The sequence below is a fragment of the Prosopis cineraria genome, unplaced genomic scaffold (assembly GCF_029017545.1).
Source record: "Prosopis cineraria cultivar Desert tree isolate PC_DT_omini unplaced genomic scaffold, ASM2901754v1 PC2, whole genome shotgun sequence".
In the NCBI taxonomy this organism is placed as follows: Eukaryota; Viridiplantae; Streptophyta; class Magnoliopsida; order Fabales; family Fabaceae; genus Prosopis; species Prosopis cineraria.
In genome coordinates, this window is record NW_026555333.1 from 11,706,108 (window position 1) to 11,728,267 (window position 22,160).

Sequence of the window (22,160 nt, forward strand, 5' to 3'; positions counted from 1 at the left end):
TCATGATTATTTAGGCTACCCCTGCCCACTTGTAGTTTACGAATAACTAAAATTTCACATTTTTTTCGAGCCATCACAGTGATAAATCAAAATTATCAATTATCAAATAATGGTCGTTAACACAAAATAATTTCTTATAAAAGAAAGCCCATCTTAAATTATCAAATAAGATTATTTTTTAATAGAAAAAGATCGACTTTTGATAGAAAGATGCTTATATATATAAAAAAAAAACAACAATCTGTAAAGTTTTGTTTGGTTTCATAAATTCACAAATGGTTTAGTGATTGAGAAGGCGATCAAATAATTTGATTGTTGCATTATGTAATATCCTTTTCATAAAGAAACGGTTGAGCATTCCCTCCGTGTAACTAAATTGTTTCAATCGAACGTTGATGGCATAGGTCACTGCAAGGGGCAAGCGATTGTATGTTGACTTGTTCTTCCCCCAAGCCTTTGTGTTTTCAACTTTCCCTCTACACTGTCTACAGTGCTCGGCTCGGCACATTCTTGTAGTCCTGGGATGCAACACTTAATATTTCAACCACGATTTTCACTCACATTCTACCCTCTTGGAGCAGCCAACCAAGGAAAATGAATGTTTTTATTATCTATCAATACAAAAAAAAAATGCAACATACTTTCTCTTGTAAGCAAACAAGCTTTCTGTGAGATAAGGAATAACTGGGAGGAAAACGATCAATAACTTCTCGATTCGAACTTTTTCGATCCGACCCGAAGAAGTTTTATCCTTCTACTTGTGAAGCTTCCTTTTCTGTTGTCCCCAGAGGCAAACACTCCTCTTTCCTCCTACTGCCGAACCGGAAAAGCCCATACAACTTGCGAAACTCCCTCACCGTGTGAACACTCTCTCTACAGTAGAGCCCATCGGGTTCGCTCGACCCCAAATCCATGCTATTCCGACCCGACCCGCTTTCATTCAGCCTCCGTCCCCTCCTCCCGTCGCTTTGCAACGCCGTGATGACGGTTTTCAAAGCCCGGCTTGGCGAGCTCCGGTTCGATATCATAATCTCGCCGATCTCGGCCGGGCTCATTCTCGCTCCGGTCTGTAAAACCTCCTCCACCTGAGGGAAGAGCTTGTGCTCTTTCACCCCCAAATGACTGCTCGCTAAAATCTTGAAGGTCGAGAAATCGCACAAGGGGAAGTGTATGTGAACATCGATCCTCCCGGGTCTCATCACCGTTGGATCAATCTCGTCCTTCACGTTCATCGTGAAAACCATCACTCGCTCTTCCCCGCAGCACGATACAATCCCGTCCATGAAGCTCAATACACCTGGCAAGTTCAAAGCCGTTGATTTCCCAGTTAAGAACCGATCGAGGTCCTCGATGACGATCACCGACCTACTGGTCGTTTGTAACAACAGAGTCTTCAAGTCGGAGTCGTTTGAAGCCTTGGAGATGTCGATATCGTAGACGTCGTAACAGAGAAATTTTGCCATTGCTGCGATGAAACTGGATTTCCCTGTCCCGGATGCGCCGTACAGGAGATAACTCCGTTTCCAAACACGGCCTAATCGGTGATAGTACTGCTTCGACTTCGAAAACTGTTCGAGATCGGACTTCACCTTGTTCTTTAGCTCGGCGTCCATGGCTAACGTGTCGAAGCTTGCCGGGTGGGTGAACGGGACTGATCGCCACCGCAATTTAGCGTCTGTGTCAGAATTCATGTAAAGTTTGATATCTTTTCTTCTTTTGTCGACTTCATCCGCTGCCGAGAGAATGTGCTGGAAGTAAGGGCGGAAGATTCTGCGTTTGTCTTTCTTCTTTATTCTGAGCACCAGTACTGAATTTGCATCTCCCTCGGATTTTCTGTTCTTCCAGGAAACTTTCGCGCCGAGGAATGAATCGTGAACCGTCTGGTTAGCATCGAGGTGAAGGAAAATTTCACTGGGATTGGAACCGGAGAAGAGGTTTGTGTAATCAGAATCTTCGATGGAAGGTAGTGAATTGAGGTACAAGAGGATTTGGCGGTGAAGTTGATTTTCCTGGAAATTCTCATTGTAAAGTGGGATTTTGAAGGATTGGTACACATGAAGACGGTCTTCAAATGAAATCCACCATTGCCTGAGAATGTAGAGAACTGAAGTTCTGCGGAGAAAACGAACTCCTAGGAGAAAAACAACTATGGCGAACAAGATGGAAGAAATGGAGCTAGCCCAAATCATATTGACCGGAGCTAAACTACGAAAATCTGTTAGAACTTGGAGAATTAGGGGGGTTGTCCATGCATGAGGGATTGAAGGAGGAGTCGGAAAATGAGAAGATCGATTACTTAGCTTGATGAGTTTGAAGAAGTCTGAGTGGTGCCGGCCAGCGGCAAAATTGATAGGTCAGAGAATAATTCTATTATTGTGCGTTAGCTTTGAATATATGACCAGAGACGGCTTCTCGGGGTATTGCTCTTGCCTTTATATAAGATTGAATCGGTCTGTATTTAGTTTTCCAGGCTTTGACCCTTGATTTCTTGGCTCAAATACACTATTTTATTTTGCGAAGAATATATAATCTTTTGGTAAAAGAATATTTTGATTTTGATTTTTTAAAAAAAGAATCTTTTGATTTCTTGTTAAATCGTTTTCTAATATATATATATATATATATATATAGTTATATACACATTTTTGTTCGGTGAGGGATGTTATTAAGCAATCATGAATCATGCATATGACAAGGCGCTCATGTGAATCGAAAAGTGGAACTTTAGGAAATGACAGACTACTGGTAAGCTGTCGTAATCAAGCATACATATTTTTCCTATTTTAAATGGCAAAGACAATAACGAAAGTCACATCTTAATATGCCCTCATTATGGCTTTGTTTTTGTGTTTTTAGAGTGTTCAAAATGTTAATTAAATTGAGAATGTGAGATGAGTGAATGTTAATATGTTATGTTGTCACTTCATTACATTGACATATTGATTAAGTTAATTTATATTTTATTTCTCAAGTTTTATATGAATTTATAATTTATAATAACTTTGTTCGGGTGTTATCCATCCATCCATCGCCTTGGTGTTAAGGGAGATCTTGGCAGTGAATAATGAATAAAGATTGTAAACTAAATCTATCTATCATTTTTATTTACTCTTATGTGTTCGACACTTGTTTGAATATATCTTTTTAGTTATTATTTAAAAAGGGAACTATTCAGACGTGGAATCATATTAAGATGACCCAACTATCATCCTTAAATTTCCTTCTCATTCGACTTCTTCAATGTTTACGTAATCTTCTTTTTCATTATCGGTGTCATTGCCTCATTGGCGTCGTCGACAAAAAGCATTCTCTATCCTCTTGGTCACACAATTTCCTCAGTCGATTCAAATATTTCCGAATAAATCCATTCCTAACCGTTCCATTTAATGAAACCATATCTCTACTTATTTTTATTTCTGATTTGGTCACCTATTTTTAACCACATTCTATCATCGGAAAGATTTACTCTTCTCAATATGGTCTTAACACTCATTGCAATTTGAATTTACATACATTGCTAGGAGAGTGCCAACAAACTACAAACTAGCTCTAATGGGTCCCTCTAGATATGGAGAATAACAGGAACGAAGAAGACGCGAGGTGGAAATCTGGGGGCAAAAAATGAAGAGTATAATATTGCATTTAAATGCTTCGTTAGTAAAAAAACGGTTTCAAACTTCATATACAATTCAAGTTGTTTATTACCTATGCTTGGAAATCGGCGACCTCTACGAAGACCTGGATATCAAACAATTAATAGTTTGACAAATGGCAAATAAATAACACATGCCCTTTATTTTGTTCTCTTTATTTATTTCCTTACACGTGGATTTCTCCATAAAATTTATATACATGACATCGAGTATTTGTTCTTCACAAGTAACTTGGCAGGGACTTCAGAATTTCGCAATTCGAGGGATCGGATTCTTATTGCTTGTTCTGTACCGAGTTTTGGTCACTTTCCATTAATCTTTATGAAAACAATGTATTGATTGGCTCACTCATTAGGTTTCATACAAAACTTTAGATATCAATATCTTTGATTATGACTTTTACAATGTAAAAAATTTATTTAACCCTAATATGACTTGACATTATTATTTACTGTTCAGTGTTGTTCGTGGCCTTTAACTCACAGATTATTGCCCTTTGAATAATCCGATCAAGGATTTTCCCCCCCTTATTCTTTATTTTTTCGGCACCAAAGGCAAATCTTCGTTCTTTTTTTTTTTTAATCTTTTAGTCAAACCCTTGACGTTTTTTTTTTTTGGCCAGCTGACTCTTACCAATATTTGGGTGCATAGCATGGGGGATCCGTTCTCGAATAATTAAAATTCTTTTTCAAAAAGAATCTGGCTGGAAGAAATTAGCCGACACGGATCATTTGAAAGACAAATAAATTCCTGAGAAATAGTATATAAACCAGAATGTCATATCCCCAAAAGAATTTCAAGTTCTTGCTATAAACCAGACTCCCATGGCTTTTTGGCACATTTTCTATAAATGTTATAATAAGTATATGGAAACTCGATGGTTTTAACCAAAACGTAACTTAGACCAAAATGAATGTGAATGTGACTTTTCTTTGTCAAAAATGTGAGAGTAGTTTTTTTACAGTAGTTAAAAGCTTGTTTCTATTTTAATCAAATTGGCAAACATTCGAGTTTTCAAAACAAGAATGAGGAGGTCAAAGTTGGAGTTATATTTTTGCGTAGAAAGATTTTAGACTGATTTTCCTCGTGTTTTCAATAAGCTAATCTGATTTTCTCTTTCTTTGATGAAAGTTCAGTTATGTGACACCAACCTTCCCCTTGAAACTCATCAGTTATCAGTTACAGCTTATCATTATTTTAACTGTCACACTCACATGATAACTACACTGATGCACAACAGCAGCTTGTAAACTGAAACTCTTTAACGACTAAAAGATAATCATAATTCGTTGCTTTAACAGTCATCCTTGCCATTCGAACTGCTATAAATAGAGCACTCATTTACAAACCAAGCTCATCACTCGTCATTTGAAATGGCTCTTGTATTTCCGAAACCATCCAAACTCACTTCCTTATCAATATTGCTCCTGATGATAGCTTTAGCTCTAACCCCTTGGGAAGGCAATGGTGAACAACAGAGCTTAGTGTTCTTCCTGCAAGACGTGGCAACAGGACCTAATGCGACGGTGGCCGCAGTGGCGGGTGTAAAAGGGAAGGAATGGTCCTATAACACATTTGGAAGCATTTATGTAGTAGATGATCCGGTGACACTGGGTCCTAATAAGTACTCAGCCCCGGTCGGGAGGGCTCAAGGTCTGCTTGCTACCTCTTCTTTGGATGGTTCTAATGTAAATGTGATGATCTCAATTGTGTTCACCAATTTGCAGTATAATGGGAGCACCTTGCAAATTCAAGGTGTTAGCCGCCAAGTTGAGAATTACAGAGAGGTGTCTGTGGTTTCAGGGACTGGCAGGTTTCGCTTTGCTAGGGGATTTGCTGCGCTTGAGACTTTGTACTATGATCCCACTACTACCTACTCTATCGTTCGCTTGACTATCACTTTGCTTAATGCTTCTCATCGTTAAATTTCCATGTCTCTTCAATCTCATTTATAGTCCTTGTATTAATATGAGATGTGGACCCATAACTAAATCCCTTTATCAGGTTCCGCGTCCTTACGTTTGAATATGATCTTGGTCTTTGTTATTCCAATGGCTTGAATTTCTCCAGTTTCAAATTACATCTTTTTCTTACCTTAACATAAAACAGACGAATATAGACCAATACGTAGCACCGGACATACTTATAATAAAGCACCATAAAGCACCGGTTGTCTTTCTACAAGTATGTTATCCAACATCTAAATGTCGATTTTGGCCTATAGATAAAACATCAATGATAATTTGTTAAACTATTATTACTCAGCAGATTTTTAACTAATAGTCAACATTCGGTTGTTATGTTGGTGTTGAGGTTTGTGTCCTCCCACATGTCACGTGTTTGAATGGACATTGAGATTTTTAACTAATATATTAATAAAATTGTTAATTAGTGAACAGCTGATAATTTTTTGAATGAGGCATCACTATTTAAATTTTCATGGACGGATTGATTGCTTTAGAGGATCTGTGCAAATAACGCACACCTAGCACTCCTTTCACGTGACTCCCTACATTTCAAGAGATTATCCGGCCTCCATTCCATTCTCATCCATAAATATCAAGCTGTTGCCATAAAATAGGACGATCTTCTGCTCAGAGGAGAAAGGTGTAGGAGATGTGTGTGTGACTCACCTTATGTTCCTTCTTATCAAAGTATCTGCCACTCCACGTTTCTTTCCTCTGTTTTTTTTTTATAACAGAATTCCGAGAATTCATTAATTTTTTTTATCAGCCTCGATTTATGCACATACATATATATGATCTTACACAAAGTATACTATTTATAAATCATAAAATAATGCAACTTATTTCTACAATCAATTATTCACAAGTTACGTAAATTTGGTAGTTTGCATTGGATTTTGTGCCTCTCTTTTCATCTCTTTTGTTTTAAATCTCTTCCAACAACATTTTTACTATTTGAATTTGAATTTTAAATGTGTCACCTAAAAGGCTAAAAGCCTAAAACTTTGTTCAAATCAATACAGTGTTCATTACAAAAGTTATATCAGAAAAACAATCAGATCGTATTATGTGCCATTTGTTTCCTAATCATTTGCAACCGTCTATGTCTACTGTCTCCAAAGGACCCGGCTAAGGATATCTCCAAACAAAGTAGGGTCACAAAACAAACCCCAAATCCATGTTAAAATCATTTTCACTCTCTTCACTTTTTCTTCTTCTGTTTAACACTGATCTCTTCTCAATAACAGTGGTCAGTAATGATGGAACCACGATGCAAAAGTTTATCAACCAAACCAAGCTACAGGCAGGGCAAGGGAGAGAAACTAGGAAAGGCATGCTCATGCCCCTCGAAGAGTGGTCCCACCGGAAAAAGAGTACTTAAAAAATTATGTTCCCCCCCTTCCCCCCCGGTTCTCCATGAAAGAGTGCGAGAAGGATGGGAAAGAGCATGCACCTCTCAAAAAGTGTAGTAGTGTTAATCATCATGTTGCGTGGGTAGACCTTCTGAGCCTTGAAGTACAATCATTCAGATCCCACTTCTTCACTGCACCGCCAGTTATTTCCCTCAGCTCTCAATCATTGATGGCTGTTGGCAACTTTGAAACTCCAACGTCTTCTATTAAAAAGTTGTTTGTTAGGTCCAACGCCATTACTTCTCTATTGATCATAGATCTATCATAAACACAATTCTTGAATGATCAACGACTGGCTTTATATACAAGTCAGGCCAGGAAAAAAAAAAAAAGTTTCACGTAATTATGTGGTAAAATGATATACCGGACTCGTCTTAATAGCAGCTTACTGGAGATAATAGTCAGAACCTGGTTCAAACATCAGCTTACTCCACTAGACTAAATCTTTGAACTTATTTTACAAAGATTGACACTTTCTTGCTGCTACTATCACGATCTTGACCGTTGAACCTCCTCTACAGCAAAAAATCAAAATAGAGACTACTGACTTGTTGAATCCCACTACCCACAAAATTACTCTAACAGCCCAGGCGTGGCTGAACTTCTAATCTTCTGTGTTTTAGAAATGAATGGCATAAAAGACTAGCAGAGCATGCAGAATCTATTTTCTCTCAGATCCACTCACAATATTTTTTTTTTTTCCATCACTCTATAAATACAAGTTATGCATTTAACTATCAACTGCAAAGAATTCGAATCCAGGAGAGTACGATAACAAAATACTTTTAAAAGAATACCCTGCATCACTAACATAGCAATCCGTAGCAGTGTGATCAGATCATTCAATTACACATAACAAAAAGATTGGATTCTAAAAATTTTTACAAAGTAGCAGATGCCACTGATCAAATACATGAAGCCTAGATGCATGAGCACAAAAATACTATAAGAGGTAAGTGCTGTTTCACTTTAGGCCATGTTAATTAGAAGTATAACTGAATGCTCTAAATGTGGTCAGGATCATTAAGGATCCTGAGCATCAGACTGGAGATTAATAATTTGAGAAACCACAAGCTTAGATAATTCACTGATTGCATCTTGAAACTGATAATCACCTGACTCCCTGTGCCCCGTCCATCTTGGTGAACGTAAGGTTAGTCCGCTGTATTCACTAGCAGCAACCTTTGTTTTCCTTGAAGAGGTAAGGACCTTCTCCAAATCTGATTGTGACAATGGCCTTGGTGCCTAAAACATTGAAGACAAAGCACCTCAGTAATATTCAATACCACAGCACTTCTTTTTCTAAGACAGCCCTGACCATGATTATTCTCTTCCTATTTCTAGACATCACACTCTAAACCTATAGTTTCTTTTACAAACTCTTGGTAATCGGTTACTTACAATAAAAAGAAACACCAAGGAAATATAAAGCTTTGAAAGGTTGATTTGACAAGCAGAAGCATAAACAATTATGCCATTCTTTCGCTAAACAGAGATACTCTTCAATCAAGAAAATATAATCCTGGAGTCTCAAATATTTTGACATACCTAAGCTATACCCAAATTAGATTTCTTCTTTTGTTTTGTTCACAGATTAAAGACTAGTATGAATACGTACTCTGATCAATCCCAGCCTTAGATAGCAAAATATCAACTACTGGGAACATGGAAAACCTTCATGCAATGTTTGATAGGTAGAAAAGTGTTTTCTAGAAAGGAAATAGGAAATGCACCTATCTCATTTTCTTTCTAGATACATTTCTCATTTATTTTTTAGGAATGCAGTAAGGGACATCAGAAGTCAGAAGAGAGTAATGAGATTACTCACAGGAGATTGTTTCCCTCTTTTCTCTTCATCTAGCAGGTCCCTAACAGGGAAATAAGCAGCTTTCTTGCAGAGTTCAAATAAATCTGAACCCGTATAACCCTCACACAAGCCAGCTATGTGATCAAAATCAATGTTGTCGTCAATTCTCTCACCCTTCAAGATAACCTTTAATATCTCAACCCTCTCCTTTGCATCTGGAAGTCCAATTTCAAAAGCTTGAGGAAGCCGCCTAAGTATCGCTTCATCAAGCTCTGAAGGACGATTAGTTGCTGCAAGGACCATGACTCGAGCATTTTCTGTTTAAAAGGGAAAAAACCATTATAAACCCTAATCAAGAATGCATAACTTGGGAATAGCAAGTATAACACGCACATCAAGATTAACGTTATACTATTCACAACATATTTTAGATCTTTGGTCCCCAAAAAATAATAATAATTAAATGAAGATCTTTAAGAAACTCACGGTCTGTGGTAAATCCATCCCACAAGGACATAAACTCAGTTTTCATGTTTAATAATGCCTCATGATCTGTTGAACGGCGCTGACCCAGAAAACTGTCAACTTCATCAATGAATATAATGGCAGGCTGGAGCTTATAGGCCAGGCTAAATACAGCTGCCACTGCAAAAGATTAGAAAAATATTTAACTAACCAAACCAAATAACCAAACTTCAAATGAAGATTCAGAACATGATCAAAATGAAGCACAAATTAATGAAAAAGACAATTACTAGCACAATGTTCAACAAGTCAATAGTTTTCCAATTAGGAGTACATGCAACAGAAAGAGAATATGGTATGGCTGGAAAAGTGATCAGCCTATCCGGAATGAAAGTGGAGTAGGGGAGAATGCGAGGTAGAGGGACATGTGGCAACATGAAAAGAACTTTGAAGCAGTTTGTTAGGCTGAAGGTATGTAAGGGGAGGCCAAGAGAGAGCAAGGCAAGCAAAACTTAGTGAGGATTTGGGGCAAGGGCCTAGTGCCATCAGAGCTAGGATATTTCCTCTCCTATTTCTCTCTCTCACTCTCCCACCCGGGGCTGTATCTCTGTTTTGATAGAAAACTAGAGGTACTTGTCACAAGGTTTAACACTCAGAATTGAAATTACTGTTTCATATAACAAGATACTCTTGTTAAAAAACATGCTGAAAAATAACATGAGGTCAATCACTCTCACTCTCAACTTCAAATAGGAAAAGCGGAAGAGGATATTTGGCTAACGTTATAATGGGACCCTGTTATAGAATTTAGATTGGAAAGAGAGACAAAGAGAAGGGAAACAGAGAAATGAAACAAAGAGATAAAGAGAGCAAATCCAAATATGTAATTCTCATTGGAATCAAAGTCTCAAATCAGGCACTCTACTGCCTCTTATTTATAGGCATTATTATCATATGAACGTATATATCTAATCTATTCAAATCCTACTAATATAATAATAATATAATTAAATATCAAATCCTATCAAAATCCTATTTAAATCATAAATCATATATAAATCTATTTAAGTAATCTAACCCTATTTAAACCCTAATTATATCTTAATTATTTTCTTATTTATTATAATTACATAACAATACCCCTCCCCCAAATGGCCCGTGCCCTCAAGGGTCAAGTACACAAAAAATTGAATCAAACCAGAGCCCCAAAGCATCCTAATTAAATTGCCTCTGAACCAAGTTAGAACAAGAATGAGCACCAGCAACAAGGAAGAAGCAGAGATATGCATTCTCACCAGCAAAGTAGAGGATAACAGTAATTGAATCTGGAGAACACGCATTAATAGACAACTTAGAACAGATGGCACACTGCGACCACTAAATACGAAAGAATCTTAGAACTCATGACTGATGGAATTTGTGTTGACATAACCATCAACTACTTAGGGTTCTTGGCTCTTCTTAATAATGCTGTCACAATTTTCTTGGGTGCTAGTCGAACAAGACCTACTCTTTTCTTGAACGACAAAACCTTCTTGTGGCACTGGATGCATATCTTGAGCTAATGGCAAGGAAGACCCAACTTCAACTGCAATGGTCATATTTTTGAGATCCCCATTATTGCTAAGGTCATTCTTGGCATGATGATTCTCACAATCTTGTAGAGGCATCTTCCTTTCATCCTCCTCCAAAAACTCTTGTGACCCATAAATATCACAAAGTGCCTGTGCCTTCTTTTCTACTTGATGCGTTAGCATGATTTCTTACAATCTTGCAAGACTTTTATCTTCTTGCATTGTTCTTGGTTTGAAGAGATGTATTGGTTCTACAAGTTCTGGCTTAAGCTCGGCCACATATGCAAATACCAAATATTTTTCAATTGACTAGTATGGCTATCAAAAAATTCATTGAATTCTTTCACATCTCCCACTGACGAAGCCATATCTAGTGGTCATCCTCATTTTCATTTTGGAAAGAATGTCATGCCACGGCCAAGGTTCACTGGCTCTAATACCATTGTTATAGAATTTAGATCGGAAAGAAAGAGAAAGAGAGGGGAAATAGAGAAACAAAAACAAAATAGAGATAAAGAGAGCAAATCCGAATATGTAATTCTCATTGGAAATCAAAGTCTCAAATTAGGTACTCTACAGCCTCTTATTTATTGGAAATCAAAGCCTCAAATTAGGTACTCTACAGCCTCTTATTTAAAGGCATTATTATGGTATGAATATATATATCCTAATCTATCCAAATCCTATTAACATAATAATACTAATATAATTAAATATCAAATCCTATCCAAATCCTATTTAAATCATAAGTCATATCTAAATCTATTTAAGTAATCTAAATCTATTTAAACCCTAGTTAAATCTTAATTATTTTCTTATTTACTGTAAAAACCGAAAATACATTAAAAATAACAAAGAATTACAGTAGCAGAATTAAATGTGAGGGGAAAATGCTGAGGTTTTGATATTAATGAACTAAGGGAACCGAATTTGAGTTACAAAAACACACTCTGATTCTGGCCAAAACCTATCTCCTCTGAATGATCAAAATAGAACCAACAAAACAAATTACAGAAATCAAAATAAAAGTCCCACTCCCTCTGGTGTTTGAGATGCCAGTCTCCTCACAATTCCAGTCCAAAAGACATCCTCCCTATCAAAGCAAAAAACTACTAGTACTCACAACATGGCTTACACAAGGCCCCTACTGCCCAAAAAGATTATAATCATAACAAAGATCATAATTCACTGTTCTTTACGGCCAAGGACCCAAGGATAATGATCTTGACCACTCAAGGATAATGATCTTGACCAACATGGCTTACCCTTTGACTTCCTCTGATGACTCCAAATATTTTCATGTGTTTTTAGGAAATTTTGGGTTCAATTTGGAGTCATCTAAAAAAGTTTGAGAGAAAATGAAAGAAAAGTCCTTTTGAATATGAGAAGGGAGGATTGGTAATATCTTGCTGAAATGAATAGATTACTTGAGCTAAACTTTCATTAATGATGTTATATTATGTGTAGGGTAATCCAAATTCAGACTCAAAGTACTATATGTAAGTAAAGATTGAAGATGAAGAAAAGGCAAGATTTATGCTACAAAATATTGGAATTACATTACAGCAAAATCATTGACAGTAGCAGTGACAGTGGGATTTATGTCGCAACATAACATGATTATGCCACAGCATAAGCGTCAATTACTGAAATGCATAGCTTCATGAAAAACTGAAATTTTTAGGATTTTGAACGTTTTTGCTCAACATTTTTCATCTTTGCTCGTCTCCAACAACTCTAAACTGACCAAGGAAGAGGGAAAAACACCATGGATGAGATAGAAAAGCTTGAGTTTCGTGGGAAATTAGTGATTTTCATCCAAAATCACTTCGATTAAGCTTTTCTTCTCCTTCTCTTCTTTGTTTTGATGTATTCTCTGTTTAATTTTGCAATTTCCAGACTTATGTGTGGCTGAATTTCTTACACCGAGTGGATTAGACTCGTTTTTACCCATTAATTATGCTTAATGTTAATTTTGATAGCTCAATCTTGTGCTTTAATGTCTATTTGATGCTTGGCCAGCATTAAATGTGATTTTGGGTGTTGGGATTTTTCCTTGACAAAGGGGAACCTCTTCTAGTCTATTAGATTGAGTAACATGGGATTAGATTCTATCTAATTTGTAATTAGGATAGACATATACCTAATTGCCCCATATAATCATTGTAGAGTGTTCTTGGGTTGAATTGCCTCTTGAATAATTGTGCTAGAAATAAAATTAATTCAAGAGATGATTGTTAATGGATTGAAAGGCCCTAATAGGTATTAAAACTCTCAATTAACAAAATTGGCTTTGAAATTAATTAATTGAGTTAAAATGGAATCTAAGACATTAATAGAAGAGTAATGACTCTAGGTTGCTTTTTACTTGCATGGTTGTTGGATTTAAGCATTTCGTTAAGTCTTTATTAAATTCAATTTTAATTTTGGTTAATTAATCAATCTAATTGGTTTTGCTTAGCATAAATAAAAATAGAAATTTTATTGCCTAATCGCTATTTTGCTTGATTTCTCATGGGATCGACCTTGACGCACTAGCATATTACATATTCACCTGTATACTTGCGGTTATAAATTTTTGCGTGCATCATCCTCTTAAAGGTCTTAGTGAAATTACAAGCTCTATCATTACCCTCCCCTAAAAGTTTCACCTTGTCCTTAATGGGCAGCTGCATTTTCCAAAGAATTCTCGAACTCAAGTAAATCTTGCCATTTAACTAACATCTCTTGCTGTCCATTTAAGAGTTTGCAAACCTTTCTAACATCTTGAGGCTGCACCTATAGTTCTAACTCATGAGAAAGTGTTGGAGGAATGGTAGGATTTACCACAGCAGAATGCAGAGACTTCAAAAGCTCAGAAACATGAAACACAGGATGAAAACAAGCAGTAGGTGGAAGTTCAAGCCTGTAGGCTATTGTTCCAACCTGCTGAAGAGTCTTGAAAGGACCATAAAAGCGCAGATTTAGCTTTTCATTGACCTTCCTAGCCAAAGTTTTCAGCCTATAAGGTCTAAGTTTCACATAGACAAGATCCCCAACATCCAATTGCACATCCCTTCTATGCTTATCAGCTTGCTCCTTCATTTTGCTTTGAGCCTTAGCCAAATTGTCCCTTAAAAGAGAAATAATCTGGTTTCGAAGTTGAATCTGTTCATTCACATCTTCTATAGCAGAGGGTTCATCACTAAGTTTTAAATTTAAGGGGACCCCTACCATACACTGCTTTAAAGGATGTCATGCCAATAGCACTGTGATATGAAGTGTTATACCAATACTCAGCTGAAAATAACCATTTATCCTATTGAGTAGGCTTTTCATTGGCAAAGCAACGAAAGTAAGTTTCCAAGCTCCTATTTAGCACCTTAGTTTGTCAATGGGACCCAAACCAGAAACACAGTAAAAATAACAAGAAATACAGTAGCAGAATTAAATGTGAGGGGAAAATGCTGGGGTTTTGATATTAATGAACTGAGGGAACCAAATCAAAGTTACAAAGACAGTCTGATGCTGGCCAAAACCCTATCTCCCTAAATGATCAAAATAGAACCAGCAACATAGATTACAGTAATCAAAATAAGAGTTCCACTCCCCCTAGCATTCGAGAGGCCCAGTCTCTCCTCACAATTCCATTCCAAAAGACATCCCTCCCGCTCAAAACAAAAGACAACTAATACTCACAGCATGGCTTACACACAGCCCCTACTGCCCAAAAAGATTATGATCATAAAACAAGGTCATAATTCACTGTTCCTTATGGCCAGGGACCGAAGGATAATCATCTCGACCAGTCAAAGCTTTTCCATTTCAGTCATTCTTCCTCTCTAACTTCCTCTTATAGGTCTTAGTGAAATTACGGGCTATATCACATTACTAATGATGACATACAGAGGACTCACTTCATACCTTCTAAAATGGAAAAGGAATGGAAGGATGGGATGACTTACAATTTTAGATGAAACTTGAGTTACTAAATTTTTTTCAAATTACCTGGTCAGTATATATCTAGAAGCATTCATTTAAAAGAAAATATTAGTCTCGAGAGTCTGCATTCCACAAGTCAAGATTAAATATTAATGCAAAACATTTATCAATGTCAATCAGTTAAAAATAATGAAAACTTAAAGCTCACTTACCAAGCTTTTGAGCATCACCAAACCACTTGCTCATCAGGTTTGATATCCTCACGTTAATAAACACAGCTCCAGACTCCCTAGCAATAGCTTTGGCAAGCATGGTTTTCCCAGTACCAGGGGGTCCATACAATAGCACTCCTTTCTGTGGTCCAAGAAGCTTGCCATAAGAAAACAGCTCTGGTCGTTTAAGAGGCAGTATAACCAGCTCAAATAAAGCTTGCTTGATCTTTTCCAGCCCTCCAATGGAATCAAACTCCACATCAATGTCATCAGGATTTATAACATCACAAGCTATAACATCCTGTAGGCAACAAAGGATTAAAAGTTGGATAAACTTGGGTCTTCACATAAAATTTAAGAAATCCTCTTCTATCAGAAATAAGGCCACACTATTGCATAAACATGGAATAAGAACTGGCAATTATTTCCTATGTTCAAACTTATTTCTTCTCCATTATCCTGCACCAAAAGAAAAAGGTTTATGATAGGAATAGATCAATATAGGTAGAAGACTAAATCATACAGAATAGGGAAATCACTATATAAATTATTAGCCTCTAGAAATGGCAAGATAATATCTGTGCCATCACGTATATGGTCTAACTTAGAGGTAACTACATACAAGCACATTGTTCCGTCCACTATAATATCAGTCAGGATGTAGCCATTAAAATTGAGCTCCTATGTGAAGATTGGGGAGCGATTCTATATGTCTAAGACCACCTTCAAAACACTAATAATACATTATCCACTCCCATCAAACAATGTGTTCTTTAGTACCAAAACACCTGGCAATCACTCACAAAGGGCATAAGTTCAACAAGGATTTCCATGGAAATATGTTGAATGATTAACCATATGAAAGCGAGAGTACAGAAATGGAGCCCAAGAGAGGGAGTGTTTAAATATAGTATTTACATATTACATCGTTACAATCTACAAGAGAAAAAGGCATCTCTCTAAGCCTATGGCAATAAACAATAAATAGCAACCTACTCAGACGTCATGTAAATTTGCTTCATCAACCAAGAGAAAATTCAAAAAACATCTTGTGAATTAGAATAGAATTCAAGATTAAAAAATTCCCCGCTGCTTTTATAGCACTAGAGTTGCACTCGTAGTTGGCACTTCTGAATTCTGATAGCCTCCTTCAGTATACCACAGGCTATTTCAATCAAGAAAGCAAGACATGGGACATGACAATCACAAAACAAAATTAAGTGTCTACGTGTAACTGAAAGCATCCATATATATATATATATATATATATTCGTTTACACCACTGAACTACCCTCGGTGGCTTGAAAGCATCCGTGTATATTATAAACGGTCGGATGCAAGTTAGACTCCAGATAGTCGCTTTTATAAGTGTTTGTGCTTCATAGGTATTTTCACTATTTGCGTTATTAAGATGTATATCTAGAATAACAATCCAATGTCAACTGAAAGTTCTCCAGAAAATTAAGGGTACAAAGCTGCAAATTTCAATTAAGATAACCAAGATTTAGGCTAAATGCAGTTGAGAAAATAAGATAAAGAGGTTTTTACCAGTTACACAATCTTCGAGATGTTATGCAATGACACAGCACATGCCTTCTGCATTGCATATACAACTTTTGAATTGATTGATTTTAATTGAATATGAAGGACGAGTTTCCCAATCCCATGAAATAGAAAATTTTCATACTTTTCCCAGAATATCAGGTTAGAACGAAGGAACGCAAGAACCACGAACTCCAGAGAAAATTAAACCCAATCCTGACAAGCTCGCACAGTTAAAATAATAATTAAGGGCAACAAAATCAATAAGCTCGCCGGAACAAGGGTTTTTAGCAAAATCCACATGCTGATAGCAATATATCAACAAGAAGCCAGAATAGAAACAGCACCTCGTAAGGGTTTGTTTGAATGAGAGGACGACCCAGACGCTTGGCTATCTCCTTCTTGTGCTCAAGTGCCTTCTTTGAAGCCTCACGGTTCGGGTCGAGTTGCCGGAGACCCACAAACAAAACTAAGCAACTCAACGCGGCGCTCGCGGCATACAAAACCAACTCCTGCAAGAACTTGGTCTCGGAACCGGCCATTATCTATTTTGCAGCAATTCAGAAAGTATGCGTCAGGAATGTTCAGAATTGAAATCCTTTTCCAAATTTTTCACATCCACAGCTATGGGAACGATGAGTTTGGAGAACGATAAAATAATAGAAGACAATCATCCATGGCCGACTTCCAGTCTTCTAGAGTTCTGGTCAGAAAAATGTCTTCTAGAGTCGAGAGAGCGTGGACCTACGAATATGAGAGAGCAAGCTGTGGGCTCTAGCCCACTCTCGTATGTGAAAGTAAACAGACCCAATATGTTTTTTATGGCTGGATCAAAAGGCCCAACTAAAATATATTGTCGGACTTGAGTAGGTAAATTTGTCCCAGAATTTTACAAAATCTATTTTTACCCCAAAAATTTACAGGTTGTATTTTGGTCGCCAAAAGAAAAATGACTTTGGAGTCCTAAATATCTTTTAATCAGGGTGTAGTTTGAACTTTGGGGGTAGTTTTGTTCTTTTTTTATTGTTTGTGGAGAATTGCTGTATTTTTTTGTGGAGAAATGAATAATATTGTGAAAAATAATAATTGATTAGTCACGGCAGTGAAATTTCTTGGGTGCAAGCTCCAATTTTCATCAAGAAAACACAAGAAGGACGGGAGCAGGAGGAGGGAAAAAATGATAGACGAATAATCAGTGTTCTAACCAGTGAGTACGTACTAGGATATAGTTAGCAGTGGAGTTGAAAAAATAAATTGAGCTAGCGGGCTAACCTATTTAACCTATAAAATTTGATAATTTAGATTGAATAAATTGACCTATTTTTTTAAAACAGGCTAGATTAGCCCAACTCGCAAAACTAAATGGCTAGCCGCAAGTTAAACGGGTTAGCCTGCGGGCTAACATATTTTTAAAAAAATAATTTTAAATTTTTTAATTATATTATATCATTTTATAAATCTATAATAATGAAAATATTTCTCAAATATATAATTTATAACTTCTAAATATGTTCTTTACATTTAAAATATAGTGTAAATTTTTTTTACAATTTACAAATAAAATTTTTGTTATGGTTTGTAACTCAATGATTTATTAGTTTTTATATAAATATTTTGAATATATATTATTTGTTAATATCATAAGATTTATTCATTGAAATTATAAATATAAATTCATTAAAAAAATAATATGAGTTTATATTGAATTTTTTTTTCATTGAAAAAGATAACACACCTAAGCGAGAAGATGATTAATAATAAAAATTTAGCAAAATAAATTTTCTTGATTGAATTTTATATTTATTTTATTCATTTATAAGTTCTTTAATTGCTAATTTACTTCAAAATATAAAATAAATATATATATATATATATTTATATTATATAAATTTTAAATTACCAAAAAATTTAATAAATTTTTGTGGGTTAGCCTGTGAGTTCACTAACCCACTAAAAAATAGATTGAGTTAGATTTTTTAACTCGTTTTATCTGACGGACTGACCTAACCCAACCCACAAAAATGACAACCACGTAAACTAACTCACGAACTAGTTTGTAACTCATTTGTCCGGTGCCAGATAATAGTCAATTTTTTTTTTTGAATTATTCAAGTGGCATCTCTTTTTTTTTTTTTTTGGTGGCCAGCGAAGTGGCGTCTTTTTAGTTTTTATTCCATATGTCGAAAGATCTTGTAAGGCTTTATTATTCATTTCAGATTAAAAAAATACACAACAACACCGAACACATAATGTGAAAGGATGTGCGACGTTTGTGAAAAGAATACAGGGGAGTTGGAATCATTATCATTAATCTATAAATATAAAATCCATGACAACTTTTGTTAGTTATAAATAAAATTGTTAAACTCATAAATTTATTTAAATTTATGATACAGATATAAACTTGAATTATAAGTTTGGATAATAAACTCGTAAGGGTTTACTTTTATTAATAAATAACTATTACAAGTATGTAATTAAATAATTAGAATATAAATATGATTATAATTTTATTTAAATATACTTTAAATTTCAAAATAAATTATTAAATTAAATCTACTTATATTGATAGATTATCATACTTAATATAAAAATATTAAAACAGGACAACTTAGTTTTGTTATTTTCTGACAGTTAAATCCGAAATAAATAAATTAATGACAATTAAGTTTTGACAAATTTTTTTACAAAATAAATTATAAATATCAATTTAAATAATTATAAATAAAAATTTTTGAAATACTTAAATACTTATTTATATTTGAAACTTTTAACTTTTCAATAATCTGAATCGATATTTCAACCTATTTTTTTAAAAAAAATTATCAAAAACTTAACTGTTATTAATATAATATCTTGAAACCTAACTGTGATTCTCCTTTTTCATTTTTATCAATATTAATTTTTGTTTTTGAGTTTTATTTCCCTTTGAACTATGTCCCACCACTTTTATAAAGCTAGTTATACACAATATATACCTAATTTTGCTCAACTCAATTAAAAATTGATAAGGTTAGTAAGTTTAATCAATTGTATTTAGCCTGAGTTTATGAGTAAGTTGACACAATTTTATAAATTAAAAATATAAAAATAATAAATTTAAAGAGTTAACTCACTAGTTTAATCGAATTTCATCTAATATAAATTTATATCCTAGTTAACATAATTTTATAAGTTAAAATATAAAAATAATAAACTTAAAAGTCAACTTTGGAGTCTAACAATCATGGTTATAGATCACAAGTGATGTGTTTTATTTTTTCTTCTAGCAAAAAAAAAAGAGGTGATATATTTATCTTTTAAAAAATTACGTCTATGAAAAAATAACTGCATAAATATATATATATACATATATAATAATTTTAGCAAAGTATATTGTTTATAAGTTATAAAAATAAAACTCAAATTGGAAATTTTAAAACAGGAACTCGCACTAGTCAATCATAAAAAGCAAATATGCGGTTGGTTCAAGTGGACCATGGAAATGAAGAGCGCGTTTATGCAAGAAGTGCATGTGATTCTCTAAAAAATGGGGTCGTCTTGAGCCACTTTCATCCATCGGGTAGTGGCACTGTGCGGCGCATGCTCAGTGGTGATTAATTATTCAATCACAAAGGTGGCCCCAAGGACAAAAGATACTTTTTTTATTATATATAAGTATTTTTTTATTAAAAATAATGATATTTGAAATATAATTAAATGCCATGTTAGCATTTCTTTCATCAGAAAGTCAAACCTTGTTTTAACACGTGGTGGTAGACTAATCATTTTCGTTAAATTCCATTTGTTTCATTGTTATGGCTCATGACTATTGGCAACCGTCATTTTTTTGGGGTTTTTTGTTTTGGTTAAGACTTAAAACCGTTGTATGAAAATTCAAATCGAACCAACAAGTTTAACCTGTAAATTAATGACCTGATCTCTTTTCATGAGCTGGATTTTCACCTAAATTGGTCAGTCATTGATCTCGTATGACTCGACTAACTCATGGTTAATCCAGGATAACTTAACCGGGTTGTTAAGTTAACTAGTCACTTTTTTATTTTTTATTTTTTAAATTGTAAAAACTAAATAAAAATAAAAAAAATTAGTTTGAAAATTAAAAAAGTAAGGCAACGAGGGCAAGACAATTAAACCAAATTTCACTATCTGTAGGTTCGAATTTTGAATAGAGGCCTTAATTATAAGTTTGAATTTAGAAGATTCAGTATTTTTTTAAGTTAATTGTGCCTCAATTATTTTAATATTTTATTATTTGCTTTTATTTATTTTTTTGATTGTTGCTTAACATTTATAAATTATGATTGTCATTGTTGATAATTTTAGTGTTAATGATTTTAGTTTTAGACTTTTTAATAATTGAAGGGTTGTAAATTATAATTATAAAAATGAATATTATTAAGTCATATTTTATTATTTTTAGACTTTTAAGTGGTTGTAATTCTATAATTATCGTTGTATTTGTATCTTGTATTAGATATTAATATTGAATTTGGTTGAATGTTTATGTGATTAATATATTTTTATTTAAATTATTATTTTAATAATGCCGATTTATCCTTCAAGTTAACCCTTGATCCAACTTTGATTATACTACTAACCCATAACTCATTAGCTTGATCAATTCGATTTTCAGTACCTTATTTAAAACAGTGTTTGTTGATGTGTCAATGACTCCTTTTATCCGAGCAACCAGAATTTACCTTTTTTTTTTTTTTGGTATGTACACACACAGAGAGAGAATTACCTTTATTGCTAAAGGACGATGATATTATTTTTTATGCTGCAACCCGAATCCGTTTATTTGATGCTGTGAACTAAAGCCCACCCAATAAACATGGCTACTTTATTCATTTTATAAAGATTAAAGTATACACTTAATTTTTTTAATTTTATATAAAATTTTTATTTAAATTCCTTAATTTTATAAATTATTTTTTAATTATTTAATCCAAGTATTATTAGTTTTATTTTAATAAATTTTTATATTAAACTTTTAAATATGATAAAATATTCTTAAATGTTGACATGTTAAATTTAATTTTTTTAAAATAATAATGATTGACATAAAAAATAATCATTTGAAGCTAAAAATGTTAAGATTAAAGAACTAAAAAGATATTTTATGAAATTAAAGGATTAAATTAAACTTTTACATAGAGTTTGAGAATTAAAAGTATGTTTTAAATTTTTTATATAAAAATTAGACTTGTTAAATCCTCAACGACGTCCAGACTGGATACGGCAGAAATTCGGAATCGCTGCTTGCTATTAGTTGTTGTTATTGAAGTTTAAAATTATAACAGTAATTTATTTAGAGGAGTTTATCTTGACTTTAAAGGAGCAGTCTCTCTTCCCAATAAAAATAAAGTTTCTTTTTAACCCAAAAAAAAAATTAAGTAGGATATTCACACGCATTTGCAATTGCAATGTAGTGGTATATTCAACTAGACTAATGTCTGTTGTTTTTAATGATTATTTCTGTCTTTTAAAAGACGTGGAATCTTATCACTGCTAAGGAGATTTTCCAAATGGAATGACCTTCTTCATATTGCATGAAGTGGGAGATTTTTTTTCTTCTAATGAATTATGTACGGTTGTTATCTA

At 34.3% G+C, this 22,160-nt stretch overlaps 3 protein-coding genes across 7 annotated transcripts; 1 reads left to right on the forward strand and 2 right to left on the reverse strand.

Moving 5' to 3' along the window:
* Positions 1-572: 572 nt before the first annotated feature.
* On the reverse strand, positions 573-2,390 carry LOC129301884 (AAA-ATPase At2g46620-like). The gene has a single exon (XM_054940507.1). The coding sequence runs from the start codon at positions 2,187-2,189 to the stop codon at positions 747-749; it is 1,443 nt and encodes a 480-aa protein (XP_054796482.1). The 5' UTR covers positions 2,190-2,390; the 3' UTR covers positions 573-746.
* A 2,424-nt stretch (positions 2,391-4,814) lies between these two features.
* LOC129301687 (dirigent protein 11-like) lies at positions 4,815-5,857 on the forward strand. Its single transcript, XM_054940282.1, has one exon. The coding sequence runs from the start codon at positions 5,027-5,029 to the stop codon at positions 5,576-5,578; it is 552 nt and encodes a 183-aa protein (XP_054796257.1). The 5' UTR covers positions 4,815-5,026; the 3' UTR covers positions 5,579-5,857.
* A 696-nt stretch (positions 5,858-6,553) lies between these two features.
* On the reverse strand, positions 6,554-17,263 carry LOC129303083 (uncharacterized). 5 transcript variants are annotated; one of them, XM_054942104.1, is made up of 7 exons: positions 16,901-17,263; positions 15,012-15,312; positions 9,326-9,484; positions 8,861-9,156; positions 8,148-8,277; positions 7,397-7,547; positions 6,554-7,291 (listed from the first exon to the last, which is right to left on the reverse strand). In XM_054942104.1, exons 1-6 carry the CDS (start codon positions 17,093-17,095, stop codon positions 7,522-7,524), a joined length of 1,107 nt encoding a protein of 368 aa, XP_054798079.1. In that variant the 5' UTR covers positions 17,096-17,263; the 3' UTR covers positions 6,554-7,291; positions 7,397-7,521. The 5 variants fall into 5 exon arrangements, with proteins under 5 accessions (XP_054798079.1, XP_054798078.1, XP_054798077.1 ...); XM_054942103.1 differs by lacking the exon at positions 7,397-7,547 and having other exon boundaries at positions 6,554-7,232; XM_054942102.1 differs by lacking the exon at positions 7,397-7,547 and having other exon boundaries at positions 6,554-7,235.
* Positions 17,264-22,160: the final 4,897 nt, after the last annotated feature.

Coding starts and splice junctions, on each gene's coding strand:
- LOC129301884 (XM_054940507.1), bottom strand. CDS start 2,189: ATGATTTGGGCTAGCTCCATTTCTTCCATCTTGTTCGCCATAGTTGTT.
- LOC129301687 (XM_054940282.1), top strand. CDS start 5,027: ATGGCTCTTGTATTTCCGAAACCATCCAAACTCACTTCCTTATCAATA.
- LOC129303083 (XM_054942101.1), bottom strand. CDS start 17,095: ATGGCCGGTTCCGAGACCAAGTTCTTGCAGGAGTTGGTTTTGTATGCC. Junction 15,313..16,900: donor TTCAAACAAACCCTTACGAG/GTGCTGTTTCTA, acceptor TGTTGCCTACAG/GATGTTATAGCTTGTGATGT. Junction 8,278..8,860: donor AAAGAGGGAAACAATCTCCT/GTGAGTAATCTC, acceptor TCAATGTTTTAG/GCACCAAGGCCATTGTCACA.